Source organism: Drosophila hydei, unplaced genomic scaffold (assembly GCF_003285905.1).
Source record: "Drosophila hydei strain 15085-1641.00,03,60 unplaced genomic scaffold, DhydRS2 tig00000001-arrow-pilon, whole genome shotgun sequence".
Classification (NCBI taxonomy): Eukaryota; Metazoa; Arthropoda; class Insecta; order Diptera; family Drosophilidae; genus Drosophila; species Drosophila hydei.
The window spans coordinates 710,965-725,962 of NW_022045643.1; the positions used below are offsets into that span (position 1 = coordinate 710,965).

The 14,998-nt window shown below is 42.3% G+C and overlaps 2 protein-coding genes across 2 annotated transcripts; one reads left to right on the forward strand and one right to left on the reverse strand.

Annotated features, from left to right (window-relative positions):
- Window positions 1-13: 13 nt before the first annotated feature.
- On the reverse strand, window positions 14-2,679 carry LOC111595113 (endoplasmic reticulum-Golgi intermediate compartment protein 3). Its single transcript, XM_023308681.2, has 6 exons — window positions 2,592-2,679; window positions 2,179-2,530; window positions 1,957-2,116; window positions 1,717-1,894; window positions 320-524; window positions 14-259 (listed from the first exon to the last, which is right to left on the reverse strand). The coding sequence occupies exons 1-6, from the start codon at window positions 2,677-2,679 to the stop codon at window positions 124-126; spliced, it is 1,119 nt and encodes a 372-aa protein (XP_023164449.1). The 3' UTR covers window positions 14-123.
- Window positions 940-1,694, forward strand: LOC111595114 (reactive oxygen species modulator 1). The gene is made up of 2 exons (XM_023308682.2): window positions 940-1,273; window positions 1,391-1,694. The coding sequence occupies exons 1-2, from the start codon at window positions 1,137-1,139 to the stop codon at window positions 1,497-1,499; spliced, it is 246 nt and encodes an 81-aa protein (XP_023164450.1). The 5' UTR covers window positions 940-1,136; the 3' UTR covers window positions 1,500-1,694.
- Window positions 2,680-14,998: the final 12,319 nt, after the last annotated feature.

The window sequence follows — 14,998 nt, forward strand, 5'->3', positions numbered from 1 at the left end:
TAAAATTAAGCACTTTTATTTAGCGAATTGTCGGCATTGTAAGAGATTCAAAGCGCCACGGAATGAATTAGGCCTAATAAAGCTGCAGAGATTCCTGAAATAGTCCGCAAATTGATAGCTGCGTTAGCTGAGCTTGCCAACCTCCAGTTTACGTTGAATGGCTTCCAACGAATTGTTCAGCACCACGGCCAAGATGCCCGCGACGGTAAAAACGCCGCCAATAATCGAGCAGCAGTTGGTGGCAAAGTGACCAAAGGAACTGGAGGAGTTAACAATTAAATTAACTATTTATTAAATTCAATCTTTAGCAGCTACTTACACATGCCTTTCGGCATACTTGACCATCAGCGGAGAGAGTTCATAGCTAAAGAAAATGCCTGGCATGCCTCGTTCCCGATCTGTTAGATCCTTGCGATGCCTCGTAACGGAGAACTGATTTGTATATATGGGTTTGCCATCGCTGTGGCGCTCATAGAGCGTCGGCACAATTTTCAAGTAATAGTTAAACATTTCGCTTTTTGATTCTGGAAAGATACAAACCACATATTATTTATCCAATTGAATTATACTTCAATTCGAAAATCTATGTTAAAACCAAATTCAATCAGAAACATGTAGTGTCCGTAGATTAACTAGAATTGAGTGTCAGTCCGCTATAACACACAAGCGCCATCTATGGATTTAAATTCATAACAGGGCTGCAGATTTAAATACGTTATCCAATAACAAGAATAGATCAAGTTCGGAATTTTTATAGTGCTATACAAGCTCAATATAGCTTTAAATTCATGCTTTACATCTTTTATTCTATATTCCCACTAGGAAAAATGATTAACATGTACCTTTCGAGTAAATAATAGCGTCATTCTTCTATAAATAAGGCGCCAACTAGCGGCAAAAATTGAAGCTTTCTGCCTCAGGGATGCTTTGGCACACATGTTGACTTTCTGACAGCTACAAATAAGCCAACATACAAATTGTTGTTTTTTAAGTCGGCGACGACAAATCTAAAAATTTCAGTTTTTTAGGCAATTAAGACAACGGACGCCTAAAAAGCACACATTAAAATCGTAACAAACGTTATACTTTTGCTTATATTACTACAACTTTAACAAAAGCAACCCAACAAAACGCAAATGCCGTTGCCCAGCGGTTCCTTCTCAGCCACCCAAGGTGGTCCAACATGTTTTGACAAAATGAAGACTGGCTTCACCATTGGCTTCTGCGTGGGTATGGCTAGCGGTGCACTATTTGGTGGTTTTTCGGCGCTTAGGTGAGATAGAGGAATAAAATTTCCTGCAGCTTACGTCGCGTGACGCAAGTGCTATCGCACATTATGTAATTGTTAAGGGAATGGAACTAACTTGAATGAAACAAACTTATTTTTTAGATATGGTTTACGTGGACGTGAACTCATTAACAATGTGGGCAAGGTGATGATACAAGGCGGCGGCACTTTTGGCACCTTCATGGCTATCGGCACGGGCATACGCTGCTGATGTACGCATGCATTGCTCTCCCCTAAACTGGATTGCATTTTTATTATGATTAATACACTACACCTAGCCCCCCCCCTATTATTTCCTTGCACCCAATACAACTAAGGCTAAGTTTCTAAGTTACCTACGAATGTAAATTGCTTTACGAAATTACGCTATGTATAGGTATTTGCAATAGACACGTTGTTAAGCCAACTCTGAACTTTGTACTACTTACCTTCGACATTCACGCGCAGCCCGTCCAATGGATGAGTTTTGGCAAACTCAATCTTCTCGCCGAATGACAGATGATTTATGGTATGGGAGAGCTTCACATTTGTAAACTGGAAGTCGTGTATGTGGAACTGGCGTATGGAGAAGCTCTTGCCGGGTGCAAAGTGAAAGCTGCCAGCCATCTAAAGGAAAAGGTGAAGATATATTAGCTGAGATGTGGCTAACCTGTTGCTGTGTAGCTTACCCGATTCACCTCCAGATGTCCCTGTATACGGCAACCCTCCTTGAAAGCATCTTCGTCGGTGCGCTTGTATTTGCCTTTACATTGCTCGATCTTGTCCACTTGCATGTTCCATTTGCGTATGCGGTACGCATCCAAGACATCCTCGCAGGTATTGCAGCAGCTGTTAGAACGGTTATAAAACGTTTTTGAATGCATTATAAATCTTCTGCCAGAACAACTCACTGTGTTGCATTGTGCTCTGCACCGTAACAGCTGCCACAGGTGCTGTTCTTGTTCGGCGGCGAGACGGCCACAATTTCTTTGATGGGTGTCTCCTTCAATGGCTCCCCGTCCAAATCTAGGCGATGCTTGAAGACATCATGATCCACGCGCAAGTGAGTATCACCCGAAGAATCCATCGCATCCAGGGATATATAGTTGCAGGCCAAGTTATGAAGCGTGACGTCCAAGTTGATGCGCAGTTTGTGATTGCGCGTCGTGTCGACGAATAGCTCCTCAGTCAGCGTAGGCCGCATGTAGTTCAGGCACTCAAGAAATATAAGTAGGCTTATAATGCTGCTACTAATAATAGTAACTATACAAAGAAACGAAAACTGCTATAGACAATTTGTTTATTTACTTATCACAAAGCTTACCGGCGGCGCCGCCCACTGTGCGCACGCTAAAGTCATCAAGAGTGCGTGGATACGCATCTAGACGACGTAAAACATCAGCGAACTTCATATTTTATACACAAAACGAACTATAAGACAGGAAATTGCAATAAAAAGATAATTTACATGATTTGACTTAAGAGACGAGCGAATTGGCGAAGTGACGTGGTTGGTAAACAGCTGAACGCAACAAAAGAAAAACAAGTCTCCTGGTGGCCACCTAGTTGTAAAGGCTGCCACATCGCTGAAATGAGTATAGGTAATTTTATATATTACTAAGTGGCAAGGTTGGTTTTACTCTTGCGCGCCAAATTTTAAAAATTATTGATCTACCGATATTTTTTGACAAAAAGATTATTGATAACAAATGTCTTCTATAATTTGGAGCGCGATGGAAATTTGTGTTGTAATAAGAATATATGTACAGTTACTGTTTATACAGATATATATATTATAAATCAGTCGAAACAAAGGGTTTTATATAATTAGGTACACCTAACACATATATTCAAGTGGCTAGAGCCTTTTACCGGTTTAGTTAGCCATAAATAATAGTGATTAAAGGACTTTAAATGCATTTCGTTTATGGTATGTGGCGGCCCAAGTGTTTTTGTTCCGTCGTCTTCTGCGCTTAATTAACAAAACAGCTTGGCGACCCATGAAGCTACCCGCTCCATATGTCCGTGGCACGGGGACATATTGTTTAATAGTGTTGTCATGTCTTGAGGCTGTGGTTGCGCATACATTAGGCAGCCTCAGTGGGCCACGCCCACTTGAGCGTTGGTGTGGTCTACTAGACCGCGTCTAATTTTATAATACATGTTAAACAGATGAAAGGTTAATTGAAGGGAACCACAAGCATCGACAGGCCACGCAGCGCTTAGCTTTTAAGGGTTGCTGCTATTGTTGTTGCCCTAGCCACGACGATAAACAACAATGTGAGAGGGAGCGTAATCGGGCAGCCAAGGGATTTTGGTTAAAGTTAAAAGTTTGTGCTTAAATATAAATCAGCAAATAGCTTGCCGGCTGACTGAAGGTAAAGCCAAAGGCCCTATATGAGCCAGACGGAGGATGAGCGAGCGTGAGTCGATCCCAAGATGCGGATACGCGTATACCGCGAATTTATGTAATTAGCAATTAAGCTGATAGTCCGTTGAAGCAGCGTTGGGCCCGCGATTCCTTTGTCCCCAATTGAGATGACTGAAACTTAAAAGCTTTTTCCATTTACTTTGTCCAGTAATCCAAAATCAAGCACGCCACCAGATGACAAAGATTAGCTACGTGCAATTTTTCTTATTTTTGTCGAGCTGAAATTAAGGTAGAGTATCGAAAAAGTGAGTAGGAGTCTATGTCAACTCATTGGTCTATGGAACTGACGCTCTCACGATGCAGTCAAGCTTTAGTCATACGTATAGAATCATTGCTAAATATTAGCTAAGGAGTTATTTCGTTCCAATTGCTCTCTTTCCACTCACTTTCGCTTTTATCTCTCTCATTTGTTTCATCCAATTGTCTAGTCCAACCCCAATATCAGCTTGTAAACTATATATCACACTTGTCTCTGTGGGTCAGACGTAGAGTATTTGGTCTTTGTCATGCTGCCAGGCTCCCTGCTCCCGGCTCAAATAGCTGCTTATCTGCCGTGCTATCGCTAGCCGCACTAATTTGCATTTCTAACCATTTCGTTCTAACCAATTCGCGTCGTTTCTCATTTGAAACAATGAACCCAAGTACAACGAGAGTCATTGTGCTCCGGACAATAAAAGCCAAGAGACTCAGACAAAGAAAGAAAGAGAGAGCGAGAGCGAGAGCGAGAACTTGGCAACTGTAAAGCAGAAAAGAACTTGGCGTAAAGCAGCTTAAGCAATCAGGACCGCCTAATGGATATTGACACTTTAATGCCCAGGCCCACATAGACGGCGGCTCGTCTGACTCCTCCGACTTCTCCGACTCCTCCACAGCAACCCGTGTGCAGTTCTCCTCCTGAGATTTGCTTCTTCTGCTGCTGCTTCTCTCTTTTTTCTTTTCGCTCCGCTCGGTGTTTTATGCGGCATTTTGTTCTTTAAACAAAAATTGCAGTGCCGAAATTAATTATAGAGCCGCTTGGCCATATTTAATTAAATGTGGACATTTTAAACTTGCCTCCAGTCGCTCTCTCCCTCTCTCTCACTCTGGCAAAAAGGCGTAATTAATTAGTGGAGACGTGCCAAATAATTGCGGTAAAAGTAACTTTTCTTTTTGGCTGGATTTCTTTATTTATTTTTTTTTTATTTTCGGTCAAGGAATGTTTCAATTACGTGTATTACACGGCAAATGGTAGAATGGGGTAAGTGAAAAATTGTCAGGGGCGGGGGTTGGGGGAAGGAGGGGCTGGAGACCTGCCAAAGTTTCAGCCAATTCGCTCAGGTGGAAATTAATGAAATTAGCAGGCGTCACTTGAGCGCGCAATTAAGCAAAGTGTCAGGCTGAGTACTTAAAATATTTAGTCCAAAAATGGCAAACGCACCGAATATTCGCCCACTCTCACCCTCTTGCTCGTGCATTTTTGCATACGTCTATGGATGTGAATGGATGGGAAGGCCACTCACTTCCGCACTAAAAGCCCGAAAACGTCATTTCCGACAAATTAGCCCAGTCGACCGACAACGTAATATCGCACTGAACTCCACTGCACTCCACTGGACTGGACTGCGCTGTCCAATTTGTATTTTGTATCTGTATTTTGTATTTTAACTGCCAGCAGCGACTAACAACCGACACGGCCGCATTTTGAGCATATTTCCTGTGTTAGACGAAAAACGCGCCCGTTAGCTATTGCCTGTCTATTGGCCAAAAACGTTGGGCCACCCACAAAAATTTCAACGACGCTTACGTAAATCGAAAGGTGAATTCAATTTATGCCTCCTGCAGCTGCGTTTCCTAACAATTCCAGCACCAACAACAACAGCAGCAGCAGCAAAAAATATATTGCATTTGCAGGCAACTATTGTCACGAAGCGAAGCGCTCGAAATTCAAAAATCAAACAATATATTGTTAGCCAAACGAGTGGTTGAATAAACTGAAAAACAAATTTGAAAATTGATTTGCTTTAAAAGTGAAATATGCTGAATAAACAGCAAGACTTAAACTGCTTGAACATTGCCTCTCTCATAGATCTCTCTCAACTATTAAAGTATTTTTGATAGTGTTCAATTTTGATTAGAGATCCATATGCACATAAGATCGGCGTTACTATAGTGCGACTTTAAATGTGAACAAAATTCGCTTTTGAAAGGATTACAGTATTTCATTGATTGAATCCAAGTCTTAACTAAAATAAAGAAATTTAGAATCTAACCCAAAAGTAAGTAAAATATAAGGTTCATGGAACATTTGAGTTCCAATAACATCAAGACAACATGTTTCTTTACTTTCTCTGTTATATAGCTACAACTTCATAAATATTTAATCTAACCAGAATCAATTTCAATCAATTTCCAACCTCAGTTGCTTAGAAACTTTGCTGCGTCTTAAGTCAAAATTCTATAACAATTTTTATAAACTCTTTTGAATTGAGTACGCTGGAAATTCAGTTTTTTTATTTTTATTAATTTACAAAAATGTTATTTTCACATATAAATGATATCTACCACGATCAAGTTTTAGGCCCACTTCATGTTTGTGAGCCAAGAACATTCATTATTATTGGACCCGCGACTTGCGTTTCGTGCCCCAGTCCCTTATCCTAGGTAAACGATCGTTCGTCCCTCTGGCTGTTTCCATGCTATCTTCTCTGGCAATCTGAACTTAAATTGAAGTTTTTCCCACCTTTCCGATTGACATGTCGCGAGGTGTTGCCCATCGGATGCAGCGCGTAAAGTTCCTATTAATTGCATCACATTTCTTGTCGCATTATTAATTGTCAGCGCGCATTAATTGCATTTGTAATGCGTCATAATTACTGCAAATTATCTACTCACGCCAAGAGGAACAAGCTTAGACCCGATTGTGTGTGTTACTTTACAGATCAGAGTTATGAGTGTAGCATTAAATTCGTAAGAGCTGCCAGCTCTAATGGGCCTTATGTATCTTGAGGTGTTTAATAAGAGTAACTAACATTTCCATTTATTTTCCTTTAAAAGCTTAAGCTTGGATGTTCCATCTAAGAGTTTTGTCAAGAATTCATGTGTTTTCAAAGTTATATTTTCATTATATCTCAGCATAGTTTTAGAAAACCAAAACCCCGTATAATATAAAATAAATCTTGAAATGGAATGGGGCTAAACCGCGTGGTAACTGCTTTTCCAGTGTAAAATGTTTGAGTCATTTTTATATATTTTTCACATTGTTGTTTTTATACAAAAAAGTGCATAAATTAAGCTATTGATTGAATATTTTATGCATTTAATTAAAACTCATTTAAAGTGTTTACAGCGTGACTCAGATGAAGCTTGAGTGAAATCTCTTTCATTTTATCATTATGACTCATTTTAACAGCTAAAAAAATAAAGCTGCTTTAACTGACTTAAAATCTAGATTTTGTGAATTGTATAGGTTCATGTTAAAATTATTTAAAGCAAAAGCTTATTAGACTTTCTGATTAAAGCTCTCTTTCTCTCTCTCTCTCTCGCTCGGTCTCTCCTCTCTCTCCTTCTTTCTGTTAATAACACTTAATCAAATCACTTTCAGTGCCGCCCTTAAGCCAAAAGCTGACTTGCTTAACTAAAAGCTCATTCATTTGCCAGAAGCTATTTAAGCTTAGCTCAATCGACTAGTAGCACAGCCAATTTAAATATATTTTCAAGTTCTCTGCGCACTTTTATTGCACTTTGTCGGCTGCGCTGCATTGTGGAGGGGAATGGCCAGCCCGAAAGCTGGCAAATGCTGCTGTGAGTGAGAGAAATCAAACTTTTGGCCCTTTTTCTGTTTGGGCGTTTTGTTCAAAGGGGCTTCAAGGGTTATCGGGGTCAGGCGTGGGCGGCCAACTGGAGTGATGGTCACGTCAACCAAAATGCATTTTATACATTCTGATTCTTTTTGTTGTGCGTCCTTTGCTGCTGCCGCTGCTGCTGCGGCAACACGAAAAATTATTTACATAAATATCCGCGCTGTCAATTGTGTGTTGTGGCATGTAAAGTGACAGAAGCACACAAAATGGCGGCGCCGCCTCTGCTACTGCCTCTGCTACTGTCGCTGTCAGCGTCGACGTCGCCGCAACGTACGTGACTGCACATTTTTTTCTCCGCTGCATTTTTACGAGTGTGCAAAGTGGGCGTGGCGATCAAATGCAAATGTGCCATTGTCTGCGAGTGTGCGTGCGAGAGTGTGTGCTTGTATGTATGTGGGCCGTGCATGGCGGTCAGACGTCAACCGTTATGCCTGCCAAAGTTTTCAATTTTCCACTTAATTGCTTTCAATTAAGCAAAGAGTGCTCTTTAGACCCGCACACACACTCGCAGAGAGAAACGTACACGCACACACTCGCACAGTGCAAAAGCCCCGTTCCGCTGGTTGTTATGTCCGTTCAATTAAATTACACACTAAAGCGGCGTGTCCTTAGTCCTGCTGCTGCTGCCACCGCATGTCAACCCTCAGCGCTCTTCGCATTGTGTGTTATCATTGTCAAGAAGTTGCAGCAACGGCATGTTGCAACATTTTTGTGGCAGCCAAGCACAGTGGAACTCTGGCAACGCTTACATAAATCTTTCGAAACTGACAAATTATATAGTATAACCTAACACAGCATTAACAGATGAATATATATGCTAACATAGCATTAACATAATTTGATATTTACTAACACTTACCTGAACAGACTACGGTATTTGCCAACACTGCCGTTAACAGAGAGAAGTTAGAGATCATTCTGCCTGCAAATAATTAAAGCTCTTAGTTGATTTGGTATAATTGTAAGCATATCTTAATTTGTGGCAAATTTCGGTAAGTTTGTCCACTGTGCCACAGCTGTGAACGCTCGTCGTTGCATGTTTGTTTGTTTGTTTGCCTTGCTGCGTGTTTTTGACAGTAAGCAGTTTGTGTGCGCCTTGATTGTTGCACTTCGCCTGGCCAAAGGTCAGGCCAGACGTGCGTGCGAGTGGGGCCAACAAATAAACAAACATTAACCTGCTGCAAAGTGGAGAGGCAGCAGCAGCAGCAGCAGCAGCAGCAACAGCAGCAACAGCAGCAGCAGCAGCAGCAACAACAGCAGCAGCAGCAGCAGCGGCAGCGGCAACTCTTTTGAGCTTGGCTCGGACTCGGATTGGGTGCCTGTTTGGGCTTTGGCCATTGCACAATATGCAAAAGAGCGTGTAATGTGCTGGGCTGTGTCTGAAAGCAACAGCAACAACTGCAACAACATCTGGTGCAACACCATAACAACAGCAACTGGGCTGTGTGGTCAACTAATGCCACAGAATGGCTTACACATTGCCCAGGTGGACTTTTCGGCGCCTTTACAAAGGATATTTTAATTACATTTACGCATATTCTGAAATTGAATAAGGCCATGTTAAAGCTACGGGGATTCTGGCCATAGATGGGCACGGCTAAAAGGGGGCAGTTGGGGCTTTGGTTAAGCCGCAATGTAAACAAGTGAAAAGCATTATCAAGACAGGCGCAAAGCTGTTTAAGAGCATGGTCGCCAGCCAGCATTATGCGACTCGAATTTCTATTGTATGCTGCATTATGATTAAATCGGATAAATCGTGCATTATATTATTGTTCTTTTGCCAGGCTGTCAAGTGGATGCGCAGGACAATGAACAGCTTAGGCAAGCTAGAATCATGAACATATGAAGCAGCAGCAGGGATCAGCCTGATTGACACATTTACATACCATAATTTGGTTGGCGAGTGTTCATTATGCAGACAATGTAAGAGATTTTCAATACATATTGCTTCACGTTAAACTTCATAATAGCTTGAACAAACTATTTGCAGCTGCTTGACCTGAATAATTGTCTTCAGATTCGACAATGTTATGTAATTCCTACCTAGTCAAGCACTTTCAACTTAGGGCACTATAATTAATAATCACAACCATAGAACTTTAGTATTCTAGTGAAACCTACAAGAGCCATTGGAATCTCTATTTCGTGGCTAAGTTAATAGACAAATTCCATACATGTCGTTGGGTAATGCGTAGGTAGGACGCAGCTCTAGCGTTCAGCACTCAGCCCACTCCACACCTACATGGAGCACAGCAGTTGGCCAAGCCGAAAGAGCGAGAAGACGGAATCGAAATCGCAATCGCAATCCCAGGCCGCAAAAGCGGAGCCTAATCGAACACGTTTCATATGACTGCGGCGCTAAAGATTACATTTTAATCTCGGCGGCCCCTCTTCTCCGAGGGGGGCTCGGTTCATGCAACTAATCAATGCCTCGTACTTGATTTTAACTTGCTTGTAATTGGGCAGCGATGGAGATTGGCGCTAGAAGTTTGGATCTTGTCGACAGGCGGACATGGAGCTGCCGATAAATGTCCGAAAAAATTCCAGGCGCGTACACAGTGCTCTCTCTCTCTCTCTCACTTGGTCTCTTGACGGTGTGAAATTACCGTTTAATGAAAAAGCTGCAGCACCAGAACAGAAGCAGAAGCAGCAGCAGAAACAAATACAGATACATTGCTGGCGTAGGTAGTCAGATATTTTTGCTGAAATGCTAGAAATTGCCAACGCTGCCAACGCTGCGGCACAGCACGTGACAAGGTGAAATAAAATGAGAAGCTATCAGGGAGTCTACTACTGGTTGGAGATGCTCCTGCTGCTGCTGTCGGTGGTGGCTGCTGTTGCAGCTACACAGCTACACAGCGATGCCAGAGATACAACATCTTATTAGTTTGCAGTGCAAGAATATGTTTGCCTTGGCTACTGCAGCAGCAGCAACAGCAGCAGCACCTGCTGCAGATTTGCATATGGCATTTAGCTGCTTAGAGCTGCATTCTAGCATACTTCATGTAATCCGCTTGTCCGTTAGCCAACTACAAACTGTGGAAGCTAAACAACTCCGAGTGCTATAAAGCATTTCAAATTATTTTGACATTCAATTTCTCGAAAAAGATTTGCAGCGCAGTTAAAGACTGTCTGAAGCAACTATTTTGAGTGTGGCTCAGCAACTGTTGCCCATTGGAAGTTCGAGCAACTGTTGCAGTGAATTGCAATCCCTGTAATGTGAGTCCTATGCCTGATGTCATATGCGATATATGTGAGCTTTAGCACTTGGTCTGAAGTCTCTCTGCATCTGACTGCAGTGGCTGCTTGTTAGCCAAATATCAGGTGCTCTGTGAAATATATTTACTTCTGTTCGAACTCTTTAAGACTTCTACTCAAGTGCTGTAAATTAGTCCACTTCCGTTGAGCTAGCCTGCGTTGCAATCCTTTGCAGTTGCGTAAGTTTATTGTTGACATTTAAGTGCAGTCAATTAGCATATTTTCAACGGCTGTGCATAGTTGGCCACGTTGATAACTCACTTGCACTTCCTGCTGAGCTAGTGAGCAGAGAGAGGGAAAAACCCTATTAACCTTTTAAATTTCGTATGTTAACTAGAAACGGCAGGGGTGCACGCTAGCCGAAGTGTAACGCAACTGCTCCTTAAAAGCCAGTCGCCTTCTCTTTCTGTATTTGTCTCTCGCTCTCTCTGTCTATCTCTCTCCTTGGCACTTTGCACAATTTACGTGCACATAAATTACCATTAATTAAATATTTCTGCGCTAATGCTGTCGACCAGCGGCCAGGGTAATCACAGCACCTTTTGGGGGCAGCTACCCGGCTACTCGGCTACTCGGCTACCCAAGACAAGTGACACCAAGCAACAGCGACACCGACAACGACACCGACACCGACACCCATACAAGTGAACACGTTCATTAGGCCTAATGTAGCCGAGCTGCAGCAAGTTGCAACAGCAACAGCAGCAGCAACTGAAAGGCAACGATGCGAACCGGGCCAAGACGTTTGCATATGACAAATGCAGCTTAAAAGCCGCGCTGCGCAGGCGCTCTCCAGACGCAAGTGGAAGTCGCGTGGCCTGGGCCGGAGCGTAGACTGGACTGCGTCTTAAATTTATGGAATTATGAATAATATTTTAAAGAGGGCCCCAAGGGCTGCGGCCACCGGGCAGCAGCAGCTCCAACTAAGGCAGGGGCCCAGTTAGTTCTGCTGGCTGATTGGCTTGGACGGTGACGAATCGATTGATGTCTCGCTTTGAGTTATCACGTCGCTGCTCTTCAAAAATCTTTAACAAGCCATATAGCAACAGAATTGCTATATACATATATGTATATAAATATATATACAAATATATATATATAAATATCTGTTCTGTAACTGCGGCCGTGTCGTGCGCTGCATTTTTGATGAAAATCACTTATAATCCCATCAACATTCCCATGACTCCAGTCTCTGCCTTCAAAAACCAATTGAAAGTTAATGCCTTGTATAGAGCCAACCCCAACTCCAACTCCAACTCCAGCTCCAGCTCTTGTTGTTGTTGTTTATTTGTTCTTCTTGGTTTGCTTTTTATTGATGATGTCTTTGTTTATGTGTGTTGTCGCATTGTTTGTTGTTGTCTTTGGACGCGCTCCAGCAATTTGTTGTTATATATATCAAAAAAGCAAAACACATCAAACGCCAAACGAAGCCAACGAAACAGCCAGCAGCGAGCACTAAATAATTACCAAACAACATCCGGTGCCCCGAGAGGACATAACGCGGCTGTCAGTCTCCCAAAGCCCCTCCTACTTGGCAGCATGTAGAAGAGAGAGAGACGCAGAGGGGCAGTTGGAGAGAGTTTGTATATCCCCCCTCCCGCTTGGGTTGACAAAGTGTTTCACTTAATATCGCATGACGCCTCGTATGCTGGCATTGAAGATGAGCTACTCAATGGATTTGTATGTTGGTATGCTGGAATTATATTTAGAGCTGGTAGGGGATGTGATTATTACCTTGAATGTCAACTCGAGGCACTGCAGCTATAAGACATGATTAAGTACTTCAAAGCAAAGGATTGTGGAGCAGAAGTGCCAAGGCGTAGACAAGCTATGTCGGCTATAGCTATGGCTTCACTTTATGGCAAAGGCATTTGTATTGTTTGACAACTTGTGTTAGCTAACAATATCTTGAAAAAGATTTCCCATTTGGTCAACTGATTATCAATATATCGTTTTGACATTTAGCCAGAGCTGCTAATTGCCTCTGTGTCGCTGTGGCATTCGCATTATATGGCATTTGGCCACGCCCACTTCTCATTTTTTGCTCAGCTATATTTGAAGTCGACAACAAATTGTGAGCTGCATGCCACACAATATAATAGAGAGAAAAAACCCGCTCATTCCAAATATGTTTAAAACTCTGTTTGTTGACATTTTGCCATATGATTTCCATAAGCTGCCACGGCTGCCGCAGACAAGTAGCTGCTCCCGTCCCCCTCCAGGAGGCACACACACACACATGTTGCTTATTTTGGTTTATAAGACAGCGTGCAACAAATCCCCAACACCGCAACGCACTTAGCGCTAACTGCGCTGTCGACGTCGCCGTCGCCGTCTGCGTCAGCCGCCAGCTTGCAGTGACAATTGTCAATGAAATTTCCGTAATAAATTTTCGTCTTTGGGTTGTCTGTCCCCAACCAAAGCGAGCGACTAACTTGACACGTTTGTATATGCGTGCATCTATGTGTGTGTGTGTGTGTCTGGTTGCATGCAACACTGAGGCAACGGCTCGTTTGCCACGCCACACGGATTTGGTGTCGCGGCTTTTTATGAGGATCAGCTGCAGGCCATATAAAATATACAAGAAATCCCCAATTGATCTACAGGATTGTCGCTGCTGGAATACTCTCTATTAAGTCCCTGATATAACAGCTGAAAATATAACTTATTTAGAAGCTAGAATTTTATAATATAAAACTGGGGTTAATATGGATGAGGCTCAATTTTAAACATTTTTAAAAATAAAATAACATTTTATTATGAAAAACTCATAAATCACATACTTGAAAACTGAGAATCAAGATTATTAGCTGATTATAAATCAAGCTCTTTATGCAGACTTTAAAGGCACCGGCTTGCAGCTGGAATTTAAATTTATATTTCAAAGTGTGCCAAGCCTGACTCAAGTTGGCCAGAACAGATCGTTTTATATTCTTATGCATGAGGAATTGGGCTTAAATTAAACTAGATTCAGATACAAACTATTTAAGCCAAAGAGAGTTCAAGCCATAGAGCCAAATTGGAGAGTAGAAGTCATTAATTAGAGCTTCTATTTAACATTTCTTCTTGGATTCATAGAGATCAATTGCTTAAACTGAAACTCAACATATGAGACAAGTTTTAATTGAATAATTTGCTTTGATTTCACAAAGTGAACTTCTTTATTTGCAGCCAACTATCGGTGCAGATGTGCAGAGCTTATTAGCTAGCTAAAGTACCTTACAAAATATGCTGGCAGAGCTCGATGTGGATGCACTTGATGGGTGAGCGGGCGGAAGAATCTTTTAATATGCAAAATTCACAGCATTAATTACACTTGCACCGCGTCGGTCGCTGTTGTCTTTGAAGCGAGTAACAACGTGGCAGGGACTCAGAGCCAGACACACTGAGGCTGTGTGCACTGTGTGGCAGCAACCCGTTGCGTTTTACGCTGTGGATAACATTTCCCACTCAATTACCCTGACGCTGCGCCCGCCGCGGCATAAATCATTTACCATAAAAACGTCGTCTTGTCTACACTTTTCCTTTTCGTATGCCAAAAATATATACGAGCATAAGCGGAACGCTTACGAAACACTTGAAACATGAATCGCCAGCGATTGGGAATGATTGCGCGAGGGGAGAGGGTAGAGGGGATTGGGGGGAGGCACCGGCCCCCGCCATATCCATTCAATAATCGTCAACAGTTGCGAGATTTTCGAGTGCGCTGCCATGTTTCGATGTCTATTTTTGGGCGTCGCACGTTTGGCTCGACTCTTTTTTTGGATAAATGTCTGGCCTGGTCGAAGCATTCATAAATTCCCATGTGAGCTATGTGTTTGTGTGTGGCTCTGTGTGCGCTGCGCAAACTTGCCGAATGTTTATGCCACAAATTGTTGCCGACAATTTAGCAAGTCGCAATCGTAATTCAATCAATTAATAACATTATTTGATTGTCCTTTGTTTTATGCCTGGCTGCAATTAATTATAATAATTACAATTTAACAAGCTTTCAAAAACAACTTGTTGTCGTTAAAGTTGCTTGTTCTATCTGCTTCAACATTTTCCTCTGCCTGTCGAACATTCCTGCCCAGCTGTTTGTCTTCCATTATGCTTTAGACATTGGCTCTGGGAGAGTTTCATTGATTTTCAGCTTGGGGGGGAAGCTGCTGGAAATTGCCAGCGCTGCCAAAGGTCACCAATTTTAAACGTGAGGCATCCAAT

Coding starts and splice junctions, on each gene's coding strand:
- LOC111595114 (XM_023308682.2), top strand. CDS start 1,137: ATGCCGTTGCCCAGCGGTTCCTTCTCAGCCACCCAAGGTGGTCCAACA. Junction 1,274..1,390: donor GGTGGTTTTTCGGCGCTTAG/GTGAGATAGAGG, acceptor CTTATTTTTTAG/ATATGGTTTACGTGGACGTG.
- LOC111595113 (XM_023308681.2), bottom strand. CDS start 2,679: ATGAAGTTCGCTGATGTTTTACGTCGTCTAGATGCGTATCCACGCACT. Junction 2,117..2,178: donor GCAGAGCACAATGCAACACA/GTGAGTTGTTCT, acceptor CCGTTCTAACAG/CTGCTGCAATACCTGCGAGG. Junction 260..319: donor AAGTATGCCGAAAGGCATGT/GTAAGTAGCTGC, acceptor TAACTCCTCCAG/TTCCTTTGGTCACTTTGCCA.